We start from the raw sequence: 24,846 nt of genomic DNA, 5'->3' as shown, positions 1-24,846 counted from the left end.
CCCTAGGGCATTTATAAGCCTAGCCAGAATGTGTTTGGCTTTCGCCACCCATTTTAAATTATTTTTGCTATGCCCTTTTTCGAGGTTAGTATACTGTGCCTCTGTCTAACAGTGACACAGAAGTGATACCGGGTTAAACCTACGATCTCCCATCCACTCATCAAGATTCCTCTTGAAGAGAGTCAATGAGGGACTCTGCCTAACCTGGACTGGGATTTTATTCCAGAGTGAAGGGAGCCTCTGGGTTATGAATCTGTCCCTCCAGCATGTCCTATTTATTTCAGTGCTGAGGTTCAAGTCTCTCGAGCGTGTAGCTCGATGGGATTTGGATTTTCTGAGGTGCAGCATGTCCATTAATTCCGGGTTGGACATGGCTTTATACGTCAGGCACAGATCGCCCCTGAACAGGCGGTATGCCACTGAGTAGAGCTGGAGTTTCTTTAACTGGGCAGCATATGGCATCTGTTTGAGCCCTTTGATCCTCTTGGCGAGGTACTTTTGGGGTCTTTCCAGTTGCTGCAGGTGTCTGGTAAGGTACATCCCAGAAGGGGCATTGTACTCAATTATAGGCCTGATGAGGGATGAGTAAAGAGGCATAATGACCTCCCTGATCTAAATGTGAATCCCTTCATGATTAGGTGGGCTATATAAAATGTTTTTCTAACCACTTTGGCCACGTGGTTGTCAAATGAGAGACTGCTATCAACTTGGGTCCCCAGGTCCCTAATTACTTCTTCTGTACTTAATGGATTACCACCTATGTGGTAATTTGTGGGCACTTTGTTTTGCCAAAGGGGATGACTATACACTTTTTGGCGTTTAGCTTGAGGCCATGGCTCTGGCACCAGTTGTCTGTTTCTATGAGGCCCTTCTGGAGGATGCTTGTGTCGGCTGGAGAGTCGATTATGGCGCCCAGTTTGCAGTCATCTGCGAACTTGGTCAGCCACAGTCCTTCCGTGTTGGCCTGTACCTCCGAGAAATATATACCGAACAAGAGAGGTCCCAGGACTGAGCCTTGTGGGATGCCACTTGTAACTGGTTTGGAGTCTGACATGGCTCCAGCAATTCTAACCATGTGGGTTCTGCCCTTGAGCCAGTTTGCAACCCATCTAGTGATATAGGGGTTTATATTTAAGCTGGTGAGCTTATCTATAATGCCCGAGTGGGGTATTGTATCAATGGCTTTTGCGAGGTCCAGGTAGGCTGTGTGGACCACCTTTCCCTCATCAATGGCCTTGGTGACTGTTTCAAAGAAATCAACCAGGTTTAAGAGGCAGGATCTGCCCTTAACAAAGCCGAACTGGGTAGGATCCAGTGTCTGTAGGACCCCAATATCTTTATTTATGAGGTCCATGATGATCCTTTCCATAGCTTTGCAGACCAAGCTAGTCAGGCTGATGGGGCGATAGTTTCCAGGATCCGTTGAGGCACCACCTTTGTGGAGAGGGACCACTGTTGCTGTACGCCACTCTTTGGGTACATATCCTGTAGTAAGGCTGAGATTGAACAGTAGTTTTATGTTTGGGTTTAGCTCTTCTTGGAGTTCATGTAGGACGCAGCCCGGGACACAGTATGGTCCCATTGATGCTGTGTTTTTTGCTTTGGAGAGGGTGGCTCTTACCTGAGCATCTAAGATGTCAGGGGGGCAGCACTCTGCTGGGATAGATATTTGCCCTTTTGGTGGGGGGGGGGAGTTTGAGCTGAACCTGTCAGCTAGGATGTTGGCAATGTCTGTGGGTTCGGTGTATTTTTTGTCATTTTGGACTAATTCTGAGCATATCTGGGAATTCCCACCCAGGTTGCTAACATAACTAAAGAAAGCCTTGTGATTATCCTTAGTGTCCTGTGCAATTTTTCTCTCGAAGCTGGCCTTAGATGATTTTATGAGTGCCCGTAGTTTTTTGCTAATACTGATCAGAGATGCCTTCCCTTTTTGGGATTTTGCTCTATCATTAATAGCTTCCTCCTTCTATTGTATAGTTTGTTTATGGCTGGGGTCCATCAGACAGGACGTCTGCCTTTGGAAGATTGGGTCTTGGTTTTATTTGGGATTGCATGATCCATGCATTCCTGAAGGTGTTCATAGAATGCATTTATAAAGGATTCTGCAGTCTGGGCCGTATTTTCCACAGGCCCGGGGGCTTTGAAGGATTCCACCTCGGTTTTGAGGAGTGTGAAATTTGCTTTAGAGAAGTTTTTCACTGTGGTTTTCTGGGCAAGAGGTGGGGTCGGGATGTGAATATCCAGTGAGATTAGTTTATGGTCTGATCTTACCAGTGAGGGATACACTTCTGGTCTGGAGCACAGAGTCCCCATGTTGGTGATGATCAGGTCCAGTATGTTTTCCTCTCTTGTGGGAGTGGTAACAAGTTGTTCCATAGCATTTGAGTTTATAAATTCTAGGAACCTTTGGGCTAGGGTGTTGGAGCTAGAGTAATGCTCCCAGTCTATGTTTGGGTAGTTGAAGTCGCCCAATATAATGGTGTTTGGAGAGACCTTCATATTTTCCAGTGTTCTCAGGAAGGCCGAGTGGGGTTCCTGGGTTTGAGAGGGTGGTCTGTAGCAGGCTATAAACTGGAAGGCAGTTTTACCCACTGTTAGTTGCACATGGATAGTCTCTGGTGCTTCGTGCTGTGCTACCAACCTGGAGGTGTGGGTATCTTTGACGAATATTGATACTCTCCCTCCTTTTGTGGTTCGGTCCAAGTTTTGGGTCCGAAAAGCATGGTATGAGGTATAACCTGGTAGTGCTGGGGTGCTCTCGGGAGCCTTGAACCAGGTTTCTGTTACTGCACAGATATCAATGTTCTCCATGCTAAGGAGAGTTTCGAGTGCATGCATCTTGAGGTTTAGACTTCTGGCATTGAGTAGCATTACTCTTAGTTTCTTATCCCTTGTGATACCTATGGAGGTGGGTTTGTCTTTTGAGCCTTGCCTAAAAAAGGCACTATAGAGGTAGCAAGAGCCTTTGCCAATATCTGAAAGCCCAGGGGTGACAGGTGCAAGCCATCCCTAGCGAAGCATCGTGGCTTGTTGAGCATGTCATCCCAGGCTGACAGGCATTGGATCCCCTTTGAATGACACCAATACTTAAGCCAATTGTTGAAATTGATCATCTTGTCTTCATATTGTGGCATCATTCTTGGTGAGGGTAAGATGCTACTCAAGGTCAGGGTCATACCGGCCTGGGCCACATGCTCAGAGAGCTCCTCTATGTCTCTTTTCATGTAGTCCAGGGAGGTACGTCTCAGGTCATTCACACCAGCATGGACAATGACTGAGTCATATTTGTACTTGCCTTGGAGTGACCTGAGTGCTTGTGTTATGTGGCGGATCCTAGCACCCGACTGGCAGCTCACCGTGACCTTCTCCTTATTCAGCCTGGTGAGCGGGACATCAGTGTGCCTGACGATAGAGTCACCTATTACAAGTGTATCAGGTGTGTTGTTTAGCCTTAAGGGCTGTGACTGTTCGGCATACTGGCTTTGTGAGCTATGTGTTGCATGTGTTTTGTTTTGGGGTAGCGGTTGTTTGGGTGTCTGCTTTGGAGGTCTCTGCTGCTTAGGCAGATTTTTATTTAGAGCATCCGATTATGTTTTTGTGCGTTTATGTGTTTGGTTTGCTGTCGTGGTAGGTCTATGTGAGACTGGAATTGTAGTGAGTGTGGTTTCCTTCTCCTCCTGACTGGTTATGCCAGTACTGAGTTGAGAGAGCTTAGCCTCCAGTTTGGCTATATGGATGCATCTCTCACACGTGCTGGAATTTGTTGGGAGGAGGAGAGGGTTGTTTGTGTACATGAGGCAGTTGTAACATTGCCTCAAGATTCCCAGATTCACCAGCTGGACCAGAGAGGAGATTGACAACTGACCTTTGGACATGCTAGAATAGTATTGGGAATTCCTTTATAATTGAAAAAAGGGCCAATGGGGAACAAGGTACTCAACAGGAGTTTGTGAGGGTGTAGTGCTTTTAATTTTTTAGTGCTGACTTATATAATTGCTTTAGTGAGCAAGTGCCAGGTAACTTAAATGCAATGTGTTACAGGTAACTTAAATGCAAAAACGACAAACAGTAACTTTCTTTTAAGTGAAACAAGGAAATAAGTACAGTAAGCAATGCAGATATCACTAGGGATCCACAGAAGCGCTGAAAAGCCACGTTTTAGGTGGTATTAGCATTTTAGGGAAATAACAAGCAAACAAACAACAAGCACACAAACAAAGCTAGATTCAGCAGGCCTGGATCAAGTCTACGCTACAGTAAACAAGGTGTACCAATTTCAGTAAGAAGAAGTTCAAATATGCAGGCACTATAAGCCTTTAACCAGAAATTCCCAGCTCAGAAGGGCAGAGTCCAGCCTCTCCTCCCACAAGAGTGCAGACCACGAACCCTTTTAATGTAAAATAACTGGCCTGAAGCCCAAGTGCTTAAACCAGAATTAATACACTTTTAGAATAACAGACACTGAGCCCTCAATCAGCAGTTCCCAACTTAGAAGGATGTAAGCTACCTGTTCTGCCACTACATTGCAGACCACAAACCTTCTTAATGTAAAACAACTGGTCTGAAGCCCAAGTGCTTAAATTAAAAGGCTTAGAATGAGTTACACCAAGCAGTAATAAATACAACTGAGTACTTTTAAGATGACGCAAAAGCAAAATAAAGTAGGAAGAAACACAAATACAGTAAAAGCAGAAATTTTTTTTTTTTTCAGAAAAGTAGCAAAAACAGTAGTAAAAACAATTCACATGCAGTGCAAGCTGGCACTGTGTTTACACTGATGAAGGCTTAGATAACCGAAACCAGTTTGTGAATAAAAGTGATTCCACCAATGTTGGAGTGCTGGCCTTTTTTAGCTTCTTACTTTACATGTTTTGCATGGTACCATGTCTCTGAACAGAGCACAGTACTGTGAAATAATAATTTTATCAGATGAGTGATACAGAAGTAGTTATGGAGAGAACCGTACCAGTTACAGTTTTTCTTTTCTGCCAAACGTACGCAGTTTCATGAAATTTGAGCTATATCAATAAGATATTTGCCCAGAAATGTTATGCAACATATCCTGGTGTATGACTTTGTTTCTGTGCTTTTACTGCATTTCCTTTTATGACCAAATGCATCACTATGCATTTTAGTTTGGCAGCCATGTTTCATTTCTCAGGTATCGTAACAAATCTCATCATTATCAGACCTGGCTGCTGATTGGATGAATGATGTCACACATGATATAATTATCTTTATACTATATCTGGTAAATGAGAATACTGGAAAGTCTCATTTTCAGTAAGTCCTGGGGAAAGAAACTCCAGTGATCAAAAAATACAATTTTAGTTGGCAGCAAATATAGATAGATAGATAGATAGATAGATAGATAGATAGATAGATAGATAGATAGATAGATAGATAGATAGATAGATAGATAGATAGATAGATAGATAGATAGATAGATAGATAGATAGATAGACACACACATATATATATATATATATATATATATATATATATATATATATATATATATATATATATATATATTACAGTATGCAATATACATGCATCATATGGCATGCAAGGTGAAAAGTTATTACAATTTTCAAGGAGAAAAATGATATAGTAATGCGAGGAACACAAAGGAAATGTAGCTGTTCAAACAGTGTACATAAAGTAATAGAAGACAGAAAATGGAACCAGTAAGTACCACTAACAGAGAATGTAACCAGGAAGTATACAGTGCTACATACAATAAAGTATACAACACGACCACAGAATGCCATAATAACCAGGAAGTATAAAGTGCTACATACAATACAGTATACAATACGATGACAGAATGCCATAATAACCAGGAAGTATACAGTGCTACATACAATACAATACACAATATGATGACAGAATGCCGTAATAACCAGGAAGTATACAATGTTACATACAATACAGTATACAATACGATGATAGAATGCTATAATAACATGGAAGTATACAGTGCTACATACAAAACAGTATACAATACGATCACAGAATGCCATAATAGCCAGGAAGTATCCAGTGCTCCATACAATACAGTATACAATACGATTACAGACTGCCATAATAACCAGGAAGTATACAGTGCTATATACATTACAGTATACAATACGATGACAGATTGCCATAATAACCAGAAAGTATACAGTGCTACATACAAAACAGTGTACAATACGATCACAGAATGCTATTATAACTGATCACAGAATGTATACAATACAGTATACAATACGATCACAGAATGCCATAATAACCAGGAAGTATACAGTGCTACATACAAAACAGTATACAATATGATCACAGAATGCCATAATAACCAGGAAGTGTACAGTGCTACATACAATACAGTATACAATACGATCACAGAATGCCATAATAACCAGGAAGTATACAGTGGTACATACAATACAATATAAAATATGATGACAGAATGCCATAATAACCAGGAAGTATGCAGTGCTACATACAATACAGTATACAATACGATCACAGAATGCCATAATAACAAGGAAGTATACAGTGATACATACAATACAGTATACAATACAGTATACAATACGATCACAGACTGCTATAATAACCAGGAAGTATACAGTGCTACATACAATTCAGTATACGTATACAGTGCTACATACAATTCAGTATACAATATGACAGAATGCCATAATAACCAGAAAGTGTAAAGTGCTACATACAATACAGTATACAATACAATCACAGAATGCCATAATATCCAGGAAGTATACAGTGCTACATACAATACAGTATACAATACAATCACAGAATGCCATAATAACCAGAAAGTATACAGTGCTACATACAATACAATATACAATATGATGACAGACTGCCATAATAACCAGGAAGTATACAGTGCTACATACAATAAGTATACAATATGATGTCAGACTGCTGTAAGAGTCAACCTGTAGATTATACAGTCTGTGTAAGACTCCCAGCTCAATAGGATAATAATCTGAAGGAATGTCCTGTTTACCTGTGAGGAAGCCCTGATTCAAGCCATGACACCTACTATCATAGGTAGGTACTAGGCTATTGGCCCTAGGGCCTAAATAAGCCTAGCCAAAAGGTACCCTTGCTTTCACCACCCATGAAAATTATTTTCCTGTGCCACTGTCAAGCAGAGCCACAGAAGTGATCCCTGAGGTGAATTTCCTATCTCCCATCCAATCATCAAGATTTTTCTTCAAGAGTGCTAATGAGGAGCTTTGTTTGTTATAGATAGGTAGTTTGTTCCAGAGTATGGGAAGTCTCTGGGAAAGGAATCTATCCCTCCAGCATGTTCTGTTTACTGTGGTGACAAGGTTTAGGTCCCTAGAATATGTAGCTCATAGGGATTGGGATTTCTTTAAGTGGAGCATGTCTAAGAGCTCTGGGTTTGACATAGCTTTGTGTGTTAGGCAGAGATTGCCTCTGAGTAGGCGATATGTGACGGAGTAAAGCTGCAGTTTTTTTAAATGGTCTGTGTAGGGCATTTGTTTGAGGCCGGTAATCCTCTTCATGAGGTATTTCTGCTGCCTTTCCAGTTGTTGTAGATTTCTTATGAGGTACATACCAAAAGGGGCATTGTACTCTATAATGGGTCTAATGAGTGATGAGTAGAGGGGAACAATGACCTCTTTTTTCCTGGATGAGAAACCTTTTGTGATGAGGTGTGCCAATTAGAAGGATTTCCTGACTACTGTGGTGATTGATTATCAAAGGAGAGACTACTGCCCACCTGTGTCGCAAGGTGTCTTATCACACTTTTGGTGTTAAGTAGACTACCGCCTATGTGGTAGTTCATGGGTACAGAGTTTTTACCAAAAGGGATGACAATGCACTTTTTGGCATTGAGCTTGAGGCCATGGCTTTGACACCAGGCATCTGTCTCAGCGAGGCCCTTTTGTAGGATGTCCACATCTTTTGGAGTTTTGATTATGGCTCCTAGTTTGCTGTCATCTGTGAACTTCATTAGCCAAAGACCTTCTGTGTTAGCCTGTACTTCAGAGAAGTAGATACCAAACAGGAGAGGACCCAGGACTGAACCCTGTGGTACTCCACTTGTCACTGGTCTGAAGTTGGATTTGGAGTCAGCTACTTTCACAGTGTGGGTTCTGTCAGTGAGCCAGTTGGCAACCCATCTTGTAACATAGGGATTTATACCTAGTTTAGTGAGTTTATCTATAATTCCAGAGTGGGGGAATGGTGTCCAAAGCCTTGGCGAGATCTAGATAGGCTGTGTGAACCACCTTACCCTCATCTACGGCTTTGGTGACTGCTTCAAAGAAGTCTATCAGGTTTAGGACACATGATCTGCCTTTTACAAACCCGAACTGGGTGGAGTCCTGAGTTTGGAGATTACCAATGTCACTGTTTATAAGTTCCATGATGGTACGTTCCATAGCCTTGCAGACCAGGCTCGTTAGGCTAATGGAGCGGTAGTTTCCCGAGTCTGTGGTGGCTCCCCCTTTGTGGAGGGGGATAACTGTCGCTGTGCGCCATTCAGTGGGCACATAGCCTGAGGTGAGGCTATGATTGAACATGGTAATTAGGTGGCATGCCAGTTCGTTCTGTAGTTCATGTAGAACACAGCCTGGGATGTTGTCAGGTCCCATGGATGCTGTGTTCTTGGCTTTGGATAGTATGTTTTTTACCTGTGCAGCCGTGATTACAGGAACTTTGCATTCTTCTGGTATAGAGATGGGGCTTTAAAGGATGACAGGGGGCTAAAGTTAACACTAAACCTATCTGCCAGGATGTTGGCAATATCAGTTGGTTCTGTATATTTAGTGCCATTATGCTGTAACTCAGAGCAGATCTGAGTGTTGCCATTGAGATTCTTGACATAGCTATAGAATGCTTTCTGGTTGTCTTTAGAGTTAGTGGCGATTTTGTTTTCGCAACTAGCTTTGGAGGATCTTATCAGGAATCCCAGCTTCTTACTGAGGTTGACCAGGGAGTTTCTCCAATCATGGGATTTTACTCTTTTTTGCAACAGTTTCTTCCTTCTTGTCGAGTTTGTTTATGGCAGGGGACCACCAGATTGGCTTCCTGTTTTTGGAGGATAGCATCTTGGTTCTGTTAGGGATTGCACTATCCATGCACTCGTGTAAGTGCTTATAAAGTGCATTTGTGTAGGATTCAGCAGTCATACCTCTATTGTCCGTCAGCATGGGTGTTGTGAAGTTTGCTACTTCTGTCTTAAGAAGCGTGAAGTTTGCTTTGGAGAAAATATTTACTGTGGTTTCCCTAATGGGGGTTGGGGAGGGATGTGGATGTCTAGGGTGATTAGCTTGTTGTCGGATCTGACCAACGAGGAATTGACCTCTGGTGTGGAGCACCGGTTGCCCATGTTGGTAATAACCAGGTCTAGGATATTGCTGCCCCTGGTGGCAGTGTGGATAAGTTGATCCAAGGCATTGGAATTTATGAATTCCAGAAAACGTTGAGCACAAGAGTTGGTACATGAGTAGTTTTCCCAGTTAATGGTGGGGTAGTTGAAATCACCCATTATTAGGGTGTTAGGTTGTACCCTAATATTTTCCAGTGTATCAAGAAATGAGGAGTGGGAATCCTGGGGTATGGTGGGGGATCTGTAGCAAGCTACAATTTGAATTGCGGTCTTGCCCAGAGTTAGTTGCGCTTGGATAACCTCGGATGCATTATGCTGTGCAACTACCCTGGAGGTGTGGAGATCCTTATTGAATATGGACACACCTCCACCTTTAGTGTTTTGGTCCAGGTTTGGTGGCCGAAAGGTGTAGTATGAATTATAGCCTGGTAATGCAGGGGTACTCTCTGGAGCCTTGAACCAGGTCTCTGTCACTGCACAGATGTCGATGTTCTCCATTTTAAGGAGTGCCTCGAGCGATTGCATTTTGAGGTTTAGACTTTTAGCATTGAGTAGCAATACCCTCAAATTTTTCTTGCTTGTAACTGTTACGGTGGTGAATTTGTCATTTGAACCTTGCCTAAAAAGGCACTATAGCGGTGGCTAGAGCCTTAGCCAGTATCCGGATTCCCAGGGGTGACAGGTGCAGGCCATCTCTGGCAAAGCATTGTGGTTTGTCGATCATGTCATCCCAGGCAGACAGATACTGGATCCCCTTAGAATGACACCAGAAGCTTAGCCAATTGTTGAAGTCAATCATTTTGTCCTTGTACTGTGGCATCATTCTGGGTGATGGCATGATGCTACTCAGGCCTAGCGTCATACCTGCCTGGGCTACAAGACTGGACAGCTCCTCCATGTCCCTTTTCATGTAGTCCAGGGAGGTACGTGTCAGGTCATTCACACTTAACATGGACAATGACAGAGTCATATTTGTACTTGTTGTGGAGTGACCTGAGTGCATGCATTATGTGGCAGATCCTGGCACCTGACAGGCAGCTGACAGTAACTTTCTCCTTGTTTAGCCTGTTGAGTGGAACATCAGTGTGCCTGACTATAGAGTCACCTATGACTAGAGTGTTGGGTACGTTGTTATGCCTTATGGGCTGTGGTTGAGTGGCCCACTGAGTTTGTGGGCTAAGTGTCATTTGGGTTGTGTTGGGGGGTGGAGGTTGCTTGTGTTTCTGCTTTGGAGGTCCCTGTTGCTTGGGGAGGTTTTTACTGAGAGCCTCCGCAAATTTAGGTATGTGTTTTGTGTTTCTATGTGTGTGTTTTGGTGGTGTAGGTTTTGAGGGACTATGTGTTGAGTGTGATGTGGTGCAAGTGTTTACCTTCTCCTCTTGACTGTCTAGTCCAGTCTTAGATGAAGAGAGCTTTGCTTCCAGTTTGGCTATATAAGTGCATCTCTCACAGGTTGTAGTGTTGGGTGGTAGGAGGAGAGGGTTGTCTGTGTACATGCGGCAATTACTGCATTGCCCCAAGATGCCCAGATTCATCAGGTAGACAGGAGAAAACACTGGGAGCTGACCCTTAGACATGCGTGGATAGGTGCTTATTTGTTAAGTACTAGAAACTGTTTACTTTAGACAGTGAGGAAAGCTGAGTGCTGTAGTAATTTGTAGCTTATTTAGTGCTTACAATAAGTTCTGAACAAGTGCTGAGCTCAAAGAAACAGACTTGAGTGCTGAAACTAAAAAAATGGCTAGTTCTAAGAAACAAAATTAAGCTAGAAGGCTTCCCTCCAACACAGAAAGGCTTGAGGGCTTAGAAGCCCACAAATAGTCCTGGACTTAGCAAATCTGTATCCAGACTAGACTACCCACAGGAAAGGCAGGAATCAAGCTTAAAATTTTTTTTTTTTTTTTAAGTGGAAAGAGAGAAGGAGGAGCAGAAACTAAACTGATTGGCCTTCTCAAATGTTCTCCCTGTATTAGGTAGAATGAGGTAATGACACTAGACTGGGAAGAGGGTCCCAGATCAAATTTACAGTAGGGGCGGGCAACTGTAAAGCCACCAACTATAAGAACAGCATACCAATACGGAGGGAGGGTGGGAAACAAACTGCAGAAATGTTTCTCACAGCAGAAAAGCAGCAGTGAGCCTTTAAATGAAAGTTTTAAACAGCTAAAGGAGCCTCTAGAGAAAGCTTTTAACTGCAAACAAGTTATCAGAATCAAACAACCCAACAGATGCTAACTCCCATAACTTTAATGGGGACATAAAAGACTTTCAAGCCAAATGACTATTGGATGGATTCAGTTTTATATTGACAACCGCACAACCACAAGGTACTTTGTTTATTTAATATATTCTTATTTCAGTTTTGTTGCAAAGACAAGATATCAAGGTGTATCGTCTGGATAAATATTACAGAATAAAGTGACATTATTAAAATGCATGATATAAAAATGCTTCCTATTTAATAATAATCTATTTTCTTGTTTCACTTTCTGTGCCACAGACTGAAGGGAGATGGGTTAGCTGTTTGCTGGTTATGTCCATCTTTTCGTTTGTGGCTTTCTATGAGTTGGGCCCAGGTCCCATCACCTGGTTTATCACTGCTGAACTGTTCAGCCAGTCAGCTCGACCAGTTGCTATGGGGGTGTCTGGATGCTGTAACTGGATATGCAAATTCTTAGTGGCCATGATCTACCAACCACTTACTGTAAGTAGAACAACAGCATATAGATTGTATGAACATGACTAACTGTGTACATGCTCTCTCCTTCTAGAATTCACATGTGAATAACTCAGGTGTCTTATGCATGTGCAAATGCTTGTGCACACTCACACATTGTTCTGTACCTACTAATTCACATATGATGTCTCTCACTTTCATATTCCGGAAGTAAGTTGCAGATAGAAGAACAGCATCAGTGACTTCTAATACAGAGTATAATAATGCAATTATAAATTACTTATCCCAAGTCGCCAGTACTGTGTTTTCTGCTTCTCAGTGAGCTGTTGCATTGCTGTTAGATTTAAAGTAGCTTTCTTTTGTTTGTTTCTTTGTTATTGTGAGTATGCGGGAGTATACATATTGAAAATTTGTTTTTACAAATTCTGAAAGCTGTATTAAGTAGGCTTAAATGTAATTTTAGTGATCAGTGCCCCAAAACAATCAGACACACACACACACACACACACACACACACACACACACACACACACACACACACACACACACACATGCACGCTGTGTGTAAATTGTGATCTTAGTTTCAGTTGCTGTACTTCAGAAAACTAAACCACACCAGTAAGACAGCAGTTACTTTATTCTAACTCCACAGCATACACAAAATAAAGAGTCAGTGGTCTAGCAAAAGCAGACCTTTAAGGTCACTTCCTGTGCAAACTCTGCCTGTTCCTCCTACTTTCTATAACCCCAACCTCACACTCTAACTGTGCTTACCTACATAATTCATTCTTCTCCCTCAAGTTTCTGAGAAATCCTTCATTTATGCAATGGCTTTCACACTGTTTTTTTGCCACACGCACTCATGCAAAGTTGTTAGCCTAACATAGCTTTCATTCTATAAAGCAAAACAAACACCACAAACCAGGAAAAAGAAGGAAGTGGCAGCAAGCGGACTTAACACGGCTCAAGTTATTGCTGTAAAATGAGCACGAACACACAAGTAAATATTAAGAGCCACTTTTATTTAGAAAACAAAAAAAATGTTTTTTTTTTTGTTTTCTAAATAAAGGTGGTTCTTAATATTTACTTGTGTGTTTGTGCTCATTCTACAGCAATAACTTGAGCCGTGTCAAGTCCGCTTGCTGCCACATAGCTTTCATTCTGATTTACCATTTTGGGTAGTATAGATTTCTTTTTTTTTTTTTCCTTTCTCCCCTTATGAATCTAAAGAACAAGAGTGAGATTGGATTCTGAGAGGTGATACACACTGCACGAGTCCATAGATTGTCACAAGTCTTGTTGCCAGTCTTAAACCGTGTGGTATTTAAGGAATTTGACTGCATTTATTTTGTGTATTGTCTGTTGGCTGAGCACTTATTTATCCATGCTAATTTTCATTGCTGTAAGTGATATTCTTAGGTTTAATGTAAGCTGTAACCTTAACAGTTTTGATGGTCATTGGATTATGAATCTGACTTGTTATGTTAATTATGACAATTTTAAGTAATAGGTTACAGAGCTTGTGTAAGTTTTGTTCACTGTACATTCAAGGCACAAGTTTTCAACTACAACTGGGAGAGACATGGCTCTATATACAAAACACAGCTCTACTCCAAGTATTTTGTATGACACAGAGGAAAAAGATGTTTCTTGTTTGTTACTGTAAATCAGATTTCCTAATCTCTCTATATTTTTGTGAAGAATCCCTGAACATTATTGAGCTGACTCATATAGTTTGCTTTTAAGTTGAAAAATGCTGAAATATTTTACCCAACTGGCCTGATCAAAGACTTGCTATGGGTACAATAACATCTTGTAGTCTTCTGGTGTGCCTTTTAAGTACAAAGTGTTCTGCATACCAACTTTGGTTGCAGCGCACCAATCAAAAATGTTGATCAAAGCTTTCCTGTTGGGTGCCAGGATCTGCCACATAACACAAGCACTCAGATCACTCCAGAACAAGTACAAATATGACTCTCTCATTGTCCATGTTGGTGTGAATGACCTGAGACGTACCTCTCAGGACTACATGAAAAGAGACCCAGGCCGGTATGACCCTGACCCTGAGTAGCATCCTGCCCTCACGAAGAATGATGGCACAGTATAAAGAAAAAAATTATCAATTTCAACAATTGGCTAAGTTTCTGGTGTCATTCAAAGGGGATCCAGTATCTGTCCACCTGGGATGACATGCTCGACAAGCCATGTTGCTTTGTAAGAGATGGCTTGAACCTGTCACCCATAGGCTTTCCCCCATAGTGCCTTTTTTTAGGCAAGGCTCAAAAGACAAACCCACCACTGTAAATAGCACAAGTAACCAAAAACTGAGGGTAATGCTACTCAATGCCAGAAGTCTAAACCTCAAAATGCATGTACTCGAGGCACTCCTCAGTATGGAGAACATTGATATCTGTGCAGTAACAGAAACCTGGTTTAAGGCTCCAAAGAGCACCCCAGCACTACCAGGCTATAACTCATTCCATACTTTCTGGCCACAGAATCCGGACCGAAACACAAAAGGCGGGGGTGTATCCATATTCATCAAGGATACCCACACCTCCAAGTTAGTGGCACAGCACAATGCCTCAGAGATCATCCATGTGCAACTAACAATGGGCAAAACTGCAATTCAAATTGTAGCTTGCTACAGATCACCCAGCATGACCCAGGACCCCCATTCAATTACCCAAACATTAACTGGGAGAATTACTCAAGTACTAACTCCCTTGCCCAGTGCTTCCTAGACTTTATAAACACGAATGCCCTGGATCAATTGGTCAACACCCCCACCAGAGGTGACAACATATTGGACCTGGTCATTACCAACATGGGAGTATGGTGTTCTACACCGGAGGTCAACCCCTCACTGGTTAGATCAGACCATAGACTAATCACTCTGGATATCCACATTTCGCCCCCACCCAATCAAGGAAACCACTGTGAAAAACTTTTCAAAAGCAAACTGCATGTTACTTAAGACTGAGGTGGAAAGGTTTACAGCCCCCATGCTAAAGAACAAAGCTGTCCAAGCTGCTGAATACTTTACAAAGGCAATCTATGAGCACCTTGCAAGAATGTATGGGTTGTGCTATCCCAAGCAAAACCAAGACTCACTCCTCCAAGCAAAGGAAACCAGTCTGGTGGACCCCTGCCATAAACAAGCTATACAACAGAAGGAGGAAACTAGTACAGAAAAGAGTAAAATCCCAAGAAGGAAAGACATCCCTGATCAGTATCAGCAAGAAACTACGATCCCCTCATAAAATCATCTAAGGCTAGCTTCAAAAGAAAAATTGCCAAGGACTCCAAAGATAACCACAAAGCGTTCTTTAGCTATGTCAAGAACCTAAGTGGAAACTCTCAGATCTACTCTGAGTTAGTGCAGAATGGCACAAAATACACTGAACTGACTGATATTGCCAATATTCCGGCAGACAGGTTTAGTGCAAACTTCACCCCCCTCTCACCCCCTCACCCCCTAAAGGGCTCATAACCATACTAGAAGAATGTAGAGCCCCAGCAATCACTGACACACAGGTTAAAACAGCCCTATCCAAAGCCAAAAATGCAGCTTCAATGGGACTGAATGGTGTCCTAGGCTGTGTCTTACACGAGTTCCAAAATGAACTAACGCCTCACCTAAACACACTGTCCAAACTCAACCTCTCTACAGGCTACTTGCTCATAGAGTGGCGTGCAGCTACAGTTATCCCACTCCACAAAGGTGGAGCCACAACGGACCCCGGGAACTATTGCCCTATAAGCCTGACTAGCCTGGTCTGCAAGGCTATGGAGCACATCATCATGGAACTTATTAACAGAGACATTGGGAACCTCCAAACATTGGACCCTACCCAATTTGGCTTTGTTAAGGGCAGATCATTCCTCCTAAACCTGGTGGACTTCTTTGAGACAGTTGCCAAGGCTTTAGATGAGAGAAAGGAGGTCCACACAGCCTACCTAGACCTTGCAAAGGCTTTCAACACCATTCCCCATTCTGGTATTATAGACAAGCTCACCAGCCTGAACATAAAACCCTATGTCACGAGGTGGGTTGCCAGTTGGCTCATGGATAGAACCCACACAGTGAGAGTTGCAGGCTTTAGGTCTGACTCTAAACCGGTTACAAGTGGCGTTCCTTAGGGCTCAGTCCTGGGACCCCTCCTGTTTGGTATATACTTCTCAGAGGTACAGGCAAACACAGGAGGACTATGGCTGACCAAGTTCACAGACAACTGCAAACTGGGGGCCATAACTGACTCTCCAGCTGATACAGACATCCTCCAGAAGGGTCTTATTGAGACGGATACCTGGTGTCAAAATCATGGCCTCAAGCTAAATGCCAAAAAGTGCATAGTCATCCCCTTTGGAAAAAACAAAGTACCCGTGACCTACCAGATACGTGGTAGTCCCCTAAATACAGAAAATGTAATAAGGGATCTGGGGACCCAAGTAGACTGTAATCTCTACTTTGATAATCATATTGCCAAGGTGGTTAGAAAATCCTTCTATGTTGCCCACCTAATCACAAAAGGGTTCACATATAGGACAAAAGAGGTTATTGTGCCCCTCTACTCATCACTCATTAGACCCATCATAGAGTACAATGCCCCATTTGGGATGTACCTTACAAGACACCTGCAACAGCTGGAAAGACCACAGAAGTACCTCACCAAGAGGATTACTGGCCTCAAACAGATGCCCTATGCAGCCCGACTGAAGAAACTCCAGCTGTACTTGGTTGCATACCACTTATTCAGAGGTGATCTCTGCCTCTCATACAAGGCCATGTCCAACCAGAATTGATGGACATGCTCCACCTAAAAAAAAACAAATCCCCAAGAGCCACACGCTCTAGGGATCTAAACCTCACCACAACAATAAATAGGACGTGCTAGAGGGATAGATTCCTGTCACAGAGACTCCCCATGCTTTGGAACAGGATTCCAATCTACATTAGGCAGAGCCCCTCACTAGCACTCTTCAAGAGAAACCTTGACGAATGGATGGGAAACAGAAAATTTACCCTGGGGATCACTGCAGTGGCTCTGCTGGACAGAGGCACAGGGAACTAATGGCTCTGCTGGACAGAGGCACAAGGAACTAATCTAAGTGGGGCTGTGAAAGCTAACACATTCTGGCTAGGCTTATAGATGCCCTCGGGCAGATAGCCTATTACTTACCTATGAACCTATGAACTTATAGTTTAGAGGGATTCCTAAACCTTAGTGTCTCTATGTTTATTTTGCAATATGTTATATTATTCCTTGAGTTTGAGGTTTATCAGCACTGAGAGTGTGACAGTTTAAACTTTGTTGAAGTACTTTTACTGATTTAGGAGAGTTTGCGGTCATCAGCAAATTTTGATAAACACAATTCACTTCATTTAGTTATGTATGAGAAAATAACAAAATGAGGGTAATCCTAATACTGAACCCTGAGGGGCTTCACTACACAATTCAGTTGGCTTAGAAAAAAATCCCTGTTGTTCTTATTTTTCTGTTCTCCTGCTCAGTCGATAATTCACCAGTTGAACTACATAAATGTTCAGACTGAGTTGAAAGAGCTCATCTAAAATGCTTATATGGGGATAGTGACAAATGTTTTACAACACCTAAGAAAGCAGTACGCATGAGGATATAATCAAGATGGCTGACAGCAGTTTATGTAAAGTACTCTGCAGATCTGTGTAGTTCTGACAGAATTTTATAAATTCCAGAGATTCATTTGAAGCCAGTCAACAACTATCAAGAGTATTTTTCACACCACCTTCAGATATAAAAACAAGTGGATTATTATAAGAAATTCCTGTTGAATTACACAGGGTCGGCCTTAGCTGATATGGCGCCCTAGGCAAAGTATTGCTCAGGTGCCCCTTAAGCCCTACCCACACCATACTCATGAAACACCCCTACAAGCCATGCCCACAGGTAGGTCACTCCCCAAAAAAGCCATTCCAGTCATTCACTCCCCAAGAAAGCCAGTGCTGTCATTTCTTTTAATTAAATGCATACAAGAAAGGATACCTTGTAATGTAGTTTAAACTGCAAGTGAAGGTAGAAATTTCCCTTAATTCTTCTTCTTCTTCTTTCAGCTTTTCCTGGTTAGGGGTCACCACAGCGGATCACCTGTCCGCTCTTGATTGGCAGTGGAGTTTTACGGTGTCGAGTTTCCAGCCCGGCACCCAACCTTCCACAGAAGGCACACACACACATGCTCACACCTAGGGCCAATTTGGAGTGTCCAATCCACCTACAGCATGTCTTTGGGATGTGGGAGGAAACCAGAGCACCCGGAGAAAACCCACGCAACCACAGGGAGGACATGCAGACTGCACACAGAAGGCACCCCAGCTGAGGATCGAACCGGAGAACCTCTTGCTGTGAGGCGACAATGCTAACTAACCTGCTTTAATCTGTTTCTCCTTCACACATACTTTACTATAAATGTCATGTCTTCAGAAAATAGAAGCCCATGTGCTTTGGGTTAAAGGGTTGCTTAGGTTAATCTAAACAGTTTAATTTACTCTGGGGTAGGCGAGCAAGCCTTACAGCTCAGGACAGTAGAATAGCAACCTCTCTCCTCCCTGTGTACAGAAGCTTAAGATAGAATAGCACAAACACAGATAGCCATTTGCTAAACAATACAATCTCACAATGAAAACAGGTTTAGCATGAATGATAAAATTCTCTTCCACTGAAACTGCATGAAAACCCATATTTATAGAAAATGCATCTGGTCAGTGGAGGATTAAGTTTACATTTGGGCTGTTTTCAAATCAGACTCCTTGCACACATTTTTACGGCCATGCATACATGTATTTTTTTTTTTATTCAACTTCCTGATTGCATTAAATTGCATTAAAGTATTTTCCCTATATAATATAGCACCACTTGTTAGAACGTTTTAATTTTGTAGTTTTAAGCATTCTTTTAATAAGCAAAGAAAAAAAAATGTATAAACCAATAATGACAAAACTACCCATTTCAGAAAATTTCAACCATAAAAGGCCACTCAAACTTCTGTCATTACAATCCACCAATATCACTCAATACAAACAATCTCTGCAAAAGAGAAATCATCTGAACAATTCCACATTAAAGAAATCTGTAACTAATGAAGAGATTGCGATTGGCAAACAACTTTACATCTCAATGTTTCATCTACAAATTCAGTGCCTGTTGCCCTTGAAAAATTAATTGCCTATATTACATAAAAATTTGGTAAACTGGTAATATTGCAATAGGAAATGACTAAAACTGACAACAAGTTCATAGCTGCTAGGCATCTCATACAAAGGACGACATACTTAGGAGTGTAGAACCCTTATCCACACTTATAATGCACCAAATAATCAGCAATCAAATGGGCACTGCAATATCAATACTCCATCTACATGGTGTGGAAGCAGAATACATAGCTTTCTGCATCAAAGACAATGATGCTACTAACACTGCCTTCAAATTCTGCAGCACAGTGTATCATTTGATAAACAAAACAGTTAGTTTTACACTGAAAACTGACTTAGCATGAGAACCAGTAAACTTTCTACATTTGAAGCTCACAATTTCATGAAAATGAACTAAAACTCATAATCCCTTGAAAATGCACTGAATCTCTTAATACCCTGAAAATGCACTGAAACTCAAACTCATTTCTGTCAGCAGTCTGCTAGTTGGTGTAGAGCAGTGGTTCCCAAACCTTTATGGACCTAGACACACTTCTGAAAACAGTAATTTTTCACAACCTACTACTCATGTCAGCATGCGTGCATGTGAAGCACTTATGGTCCTCCTTAAAGGAGGAGACGCTGCCACCAGTGAGTATTTTTTCGGGATTTAAAGGGGCCATGTCAACTATCCTCATACTTTAAATTATTAGCATAGCCAGATTATAGTCAAATGGGGCCCTAGGCAGTGAAATAGATTGTGCCCCCCCCCCCGAGTTGAGCAGTCTCCTCCCCAGCCATTCCAGTGTTCTATTAATTGGCTATTTCTCCCCAGTTACCATGAACACTGTTCAAACCTATCAGTGTGAATACTGTTTTCTTATTTACTTCTGCAATGATTACAGATATTGAAATAAAATGCACAAACACCGATAGCCATTTGCTAAACAATACAGTCACAACAAAAAGACTCGGCATGAGCAGTAAACTTCTCTGCCACTGAAACTCACATTCATTGAAACAGCATAAAACCCACATTCAAATAAAATGCACATGACCAGTGGAGAGGGCTATTTTCAAACCATAGGTCCCTTGGACACATTTTTATTGCCATGCATACATGTATGTGTTCTTTGATTCACCTTCCTGATTGTATTAAATTATATTCCTTGTATAACACAGCACCACTTGTTAGTGTGTTTTACATTTATAGTTTTGAACATTTTTCCAGTAAGCAATGGAACAAAATGTATAACCCAATAATGACAAACTACTCACTTCAGAACATTTTAACCACACACACACACACACACACACACACACACACACACACACACACACACACACACATAGCCAGCTTTAGGCACCAGCGATCCCTGCGGTCACTGGGGGCCCCCCAACCACTACAAGTTATCTTATTTTGATATTTTGTAACATGTCTGTCAAAACAACAAAAGCTAGTACAGGAATCTTGCATATTTAACAAACCAGGTGGGCAATAACTCTTATTTATATCTCCTTTAAAATTCAAAGATATCGCTGGTTATAGTAACGGTGTTTTATCAAGCAACAGCTTTCATAATTCCATTGACTACATGGGGGCCCCACAAAAGCTGTGGCTGATGAATGAAGAGGAAAACATTTATTAATTCCCTGATTAGGCTGTTTAACCTGAACAGGGCTGTGATATGACTCTGTTAGAATAAAGCTGGTAATGAACATAGTCAAGGTGAGCACTAGACAGATCATCAGCCCAGCGTGACTGATCTCAATGCATACTTTGGAGTTTAAGAACAGCTGATGCTTCTGATCTTTAGGGATGGTTTTCTCATACAGGGAGTTTTATAAATACTGGCAGAAGAGCAGGTAACTCACAACGTCTTTGATGAAGAGTTCAGTGCAATACAGACAATACCAGAATAAAGACTCAAAATCAGGAACATGTTTTAAATATTACTCTAATTCAATTAAAAAGTTAATAGAATAACATATTTTGCATCGATATGCATTTTTATGCTCAAGTATAAAACTCAGATATCTGGATTTATTGGGTGTTTGCAGTCCTGAAAGATTCACAAGCAAATCAAAATTTTTATGAAGGACATTGCAAAAGTATGAGCAAAATCAGGGAAGGTCTGTGAAATCAGCAACAGTGACAGGTTTGCATTACTCCTCATTGAAATAAATAAAAGTGACTTGTACCTGCTACTGTTTGTTAACTGCTACGTAGCAGTCACTGATATGGTGTGCCAGTACCAGTGGCACAAAACTAGTATTGCTATGGTGTGTGTGTGTGTGTGTATGTGTGTGTGTGTGTGTGTGTGTGTGTGTGTGTGTGTGTGTGTGTGTGTGTGTGTGTGTGTGTGTGTGTGTGTGTGTGTGTGTGTGTGCGTGCGTGCGTGTGTGTGTGTGTGTGTCTGTGCGTGTGTGCGTGTGCGTGTGTGTGTGCATGTGTAAATAGTATCAGTTATTTTTATCTGTGTGCACACACCCATTAATGCCAGGACACATACATTATTCTTCTGGGTATCAGTAAAAAAATGTAGCTAACAAGTAATTATATTTCAAAAGTGAGGCATAAAGTATGTCACAGAACATTTAGACACTTATATTGTCTAAGAATCTGCCCCCCCCCCACTCCCCAGATTATATAAATGGATACGGGGGGGCACACTTAATCATCCTTGACTTTGTAGGGGCCCCACAAAAGTTGTTGCTGGTTGGAGAAAAGTGAGAGAAACAATGTATTAATTTTCTGATTATGATGTTTAACCTGAACAGGCTGTGATATGACCCTGTTAGGATAAAGCTGATAATGGCCTCTGCCCTCAACTGCAGCCATGCTAATAGCAGCCCTGCTTGGATATGTGTGTACAGGAAGCTGCTGTAGGTTGTGTGTGTGTGTGTGTGGGGGGCGGTTGTGTGGCTATTACTTCTTTAATTTTCATCACATTCAAACCTTAGAGGTGTGTCCATGAGGTCATTATAGCTTGTGTCTGGGCTCAGGACTGTATGGTCATTATTTTCTTTTACTTTTCTCATAGACCTCAGAGGTGTACAAAGAAGGTTACGATGGTTTGTGTAGGGACAGGGTACTGTCTAGGAACAACAAAGTAGAATACATTACTGCAGTCATTGTTTCACTTTCCTCACAATCACACTTCAGGAATGCATGCAAGTAGCTGCCTTTGACAGTTTGGGTTGAGGATGAGGAGGCATGCTATGTATATGTATGCCTGCAGTGAGTTGAAATACATGATTGGCAGTTTGAACCTCTGCTTTCATCCCAGCCAAACACCAGAGCAATGCTTAGGCAGTCTTTCTCTTTTTTTTTTGGGTGGGGGGGTGGGGTAGGGAGGCAGGCATTTCCCAGATATGACTTTTGTATCCAGATAACAACTAGCGTCTTAGTTTATTGTTGCTACAATTTTGTCATCTTTGAACATTAAGTCTTGGGTACAACATATGTCTTTCTTGAAAGAAAAAAAATAAAAGACTGAAATTCTTTTCTTACTCATGTTTTTTATTTATGTCACCACTATATTAAAAGGCTGGAAAAATGCTGTAAAATACACCCCAGAACATCTATAACCCAATGGCTTCTTGGGCCCTGGCTTATTTGATTATTTCCTAAATGGTTATTACTGTGCTGTCTTGGTCAGAAAAGGTGTGTTGACAGGATGCAAGGAAAACTAAAGCTATACAGCAACACAATTTCTTTCCTCGATCATAATTTCTGTTCAAGTCATCACTGATTGAAAAGATTGTGTAAAAAGAAAAAAAAAATCTTTAAAATGCACATCAGAGCATATAGGGGTTTATGGCTTCTTGAAAAAGCTGAAGAGTAAGGCAAAATGAAAGAAAAGGAAGAAAAAAGTAGTGTGCATTGTATGGGGAGCCCAAGATGGAGGAAAAACAGGGGAGGACTGGAGGCTGTGAGTGTGTGTGTGGGGGGAGGGGGTGCTGAAACAGTAGGTCTAGGGTGCCATTTTACCCAAGTCCAGACCTTTACATAAAACTGCTGCAGTGTATCATTGTTGCAACAAAATGCCAGTAACTGTAAATATCCCTTTGTGAGATGCTCCAACATAGTGTGTTACACAGGCTTGTCATACTGTAAGAGTATTGTAGCTACAGGTCGGTTTGTGTGTACTACTCCTAAAAGTTTGCAGTAGGAACTAAAATGTTGCTTAGGAAGAGTGGCAGTGACAAGGTGATACGTAGACGTAAAGTGCTCAGGGGGACCCCAACTTGACATCTGCTGGGGGCCCCCAAAATGCTAACACCGGCTCTGCACACACACACACACACACACACACACACACACACACACACACACACACACACACACACACACACACACACACACACTGTACATTACACTCTGCTTTATAAATCAACACTGAAACATTAGGTCTTATTTTCTACTATTAAGCCCCTTACTTCTGGAGCTTGCTACCTTTGTGACTTTGAGAATGCTCATTTGAGTGGTTTCAAGTAAGCATTACAAACATAAGTTTCTGAAATGGCTTTGATGATGTGGGATGATGACACGTTGCCATTGCTTTAAAATTTTTAGTGTTTTCTATAAAACACCTAAATAAACTATTACTGTCAGTCACATAACTGTCTAGCACTCAGAGAACTTATCCAGCTAGAACTACTTGACTACCTATCTTTATCACATTTTACTGACGTACACAAAATACTGCACAAGCCAGACAACTGTCCTACCATAAAAAATATCATACAACACTTTTCCCTTACAAGACAAATCTCTGCTCGCCATAAAGAAATCTTAAATTCTGCAGGAGACTCCATATACTCAAACAAAATTTCAAAAATGTAGAACTCCATTCCTCTAGCACTAAAAACAGAAAAACATGGAAAGTACTTTAAAAAACTTAAATGTCACCAGACTGAAAAATGGATATGCTCCTGCATCTCACCAGGCTGTCTGCCATTAACACCAACACATTTTAGCTCTTCACATCTCTATGAAGTCATAGTTTATTCTGTGAAGCACAGTCTGTCTGGTAATTTTGCTTCTTTTCTCTGTGTTCACACTTACTGAATGACTACATGTGGGGCACTAGCCAGACCTCATTATACAACAGCAAAGCATTTTAGGTGATAAAAATATTGTTTTTATGCAGATGTGAAGACATTTACGCAGTGGCTCCAATACTACAACACTTTATACAGTCAGCCTTGGATTAAAGTAGGTCATCTACAATATCTAGTTGGCAGTACATCTTTACAGGGAGCATAGATCTCCTGTGGCTGCAGTTAGCTTGGAAATACAGGCAACCTGTAACTAATGTTGTGATGTCTAGATACCACAGAATCATGCTCTGTCAAAAAATAAAACAAATAAATGCTCTGTTTCCAAGGGATGCCGCCTATCATGTCATATGGGGCAGGTTACAGCTCTAAAAATTTCGGCAAGCAAAAGTATTTCATCTCTACATAAGAAAAAAGTACAATGCAACAGTTGTCTGGGATAAGGTGCAATACCAAACTCCATGCAAACCTCTCAACCTCTAAGACCAAAAAATCTGGACAAAGCCATATATAATGAGGGGACAAAGCCCCGAAATTGGGACAATTTATAAATAT

General features: G+C 41.5%; 1 protein-coding gene across 3 annotated transcripts in view; it reads left to right on the top strand.

Moving 5' to 3' along the window:
- LOC122808685 (solute carrier family 2, facilitated glucose transporter member 1-like) overlaps positions 1–24,846 on the top strand; it is a 621,069-nt gene that overhangs the window by 487,975 nt on the left and 108,248 nt on the right. For all 3 annotated transcript variants that reach the window (XM_044079667.1, XM_044079668.1, XM_044079666.1), the window contains one exon: positions 11,883–12,086. In XM_044079667.1, the coding sequence (XP_043935602.1) occupies positions 11,883–12,086 (204 nt within the window). The remainder of the gene's footprint in view (positions 1–11,882; positions 12,087–24,846) is intronic.

Source organism: Protopterus annectens, chromosome 8.part0 (genome assembly GCF_019279795.1).
Source record: "Protopterus annectens isolate FY-2018-M chromosome 8.part0, PAN1.0, whole genome shotgun sequence".
Lineage (NCBI taxonomy): Eukaryota > Metazoa > Chordata > Ceratodontiformes > Protopteridae > Protopterus > Protopterus annectens.
This window is presented reverse-complemented; position numbering and strand designations above follow the sequence as displayed.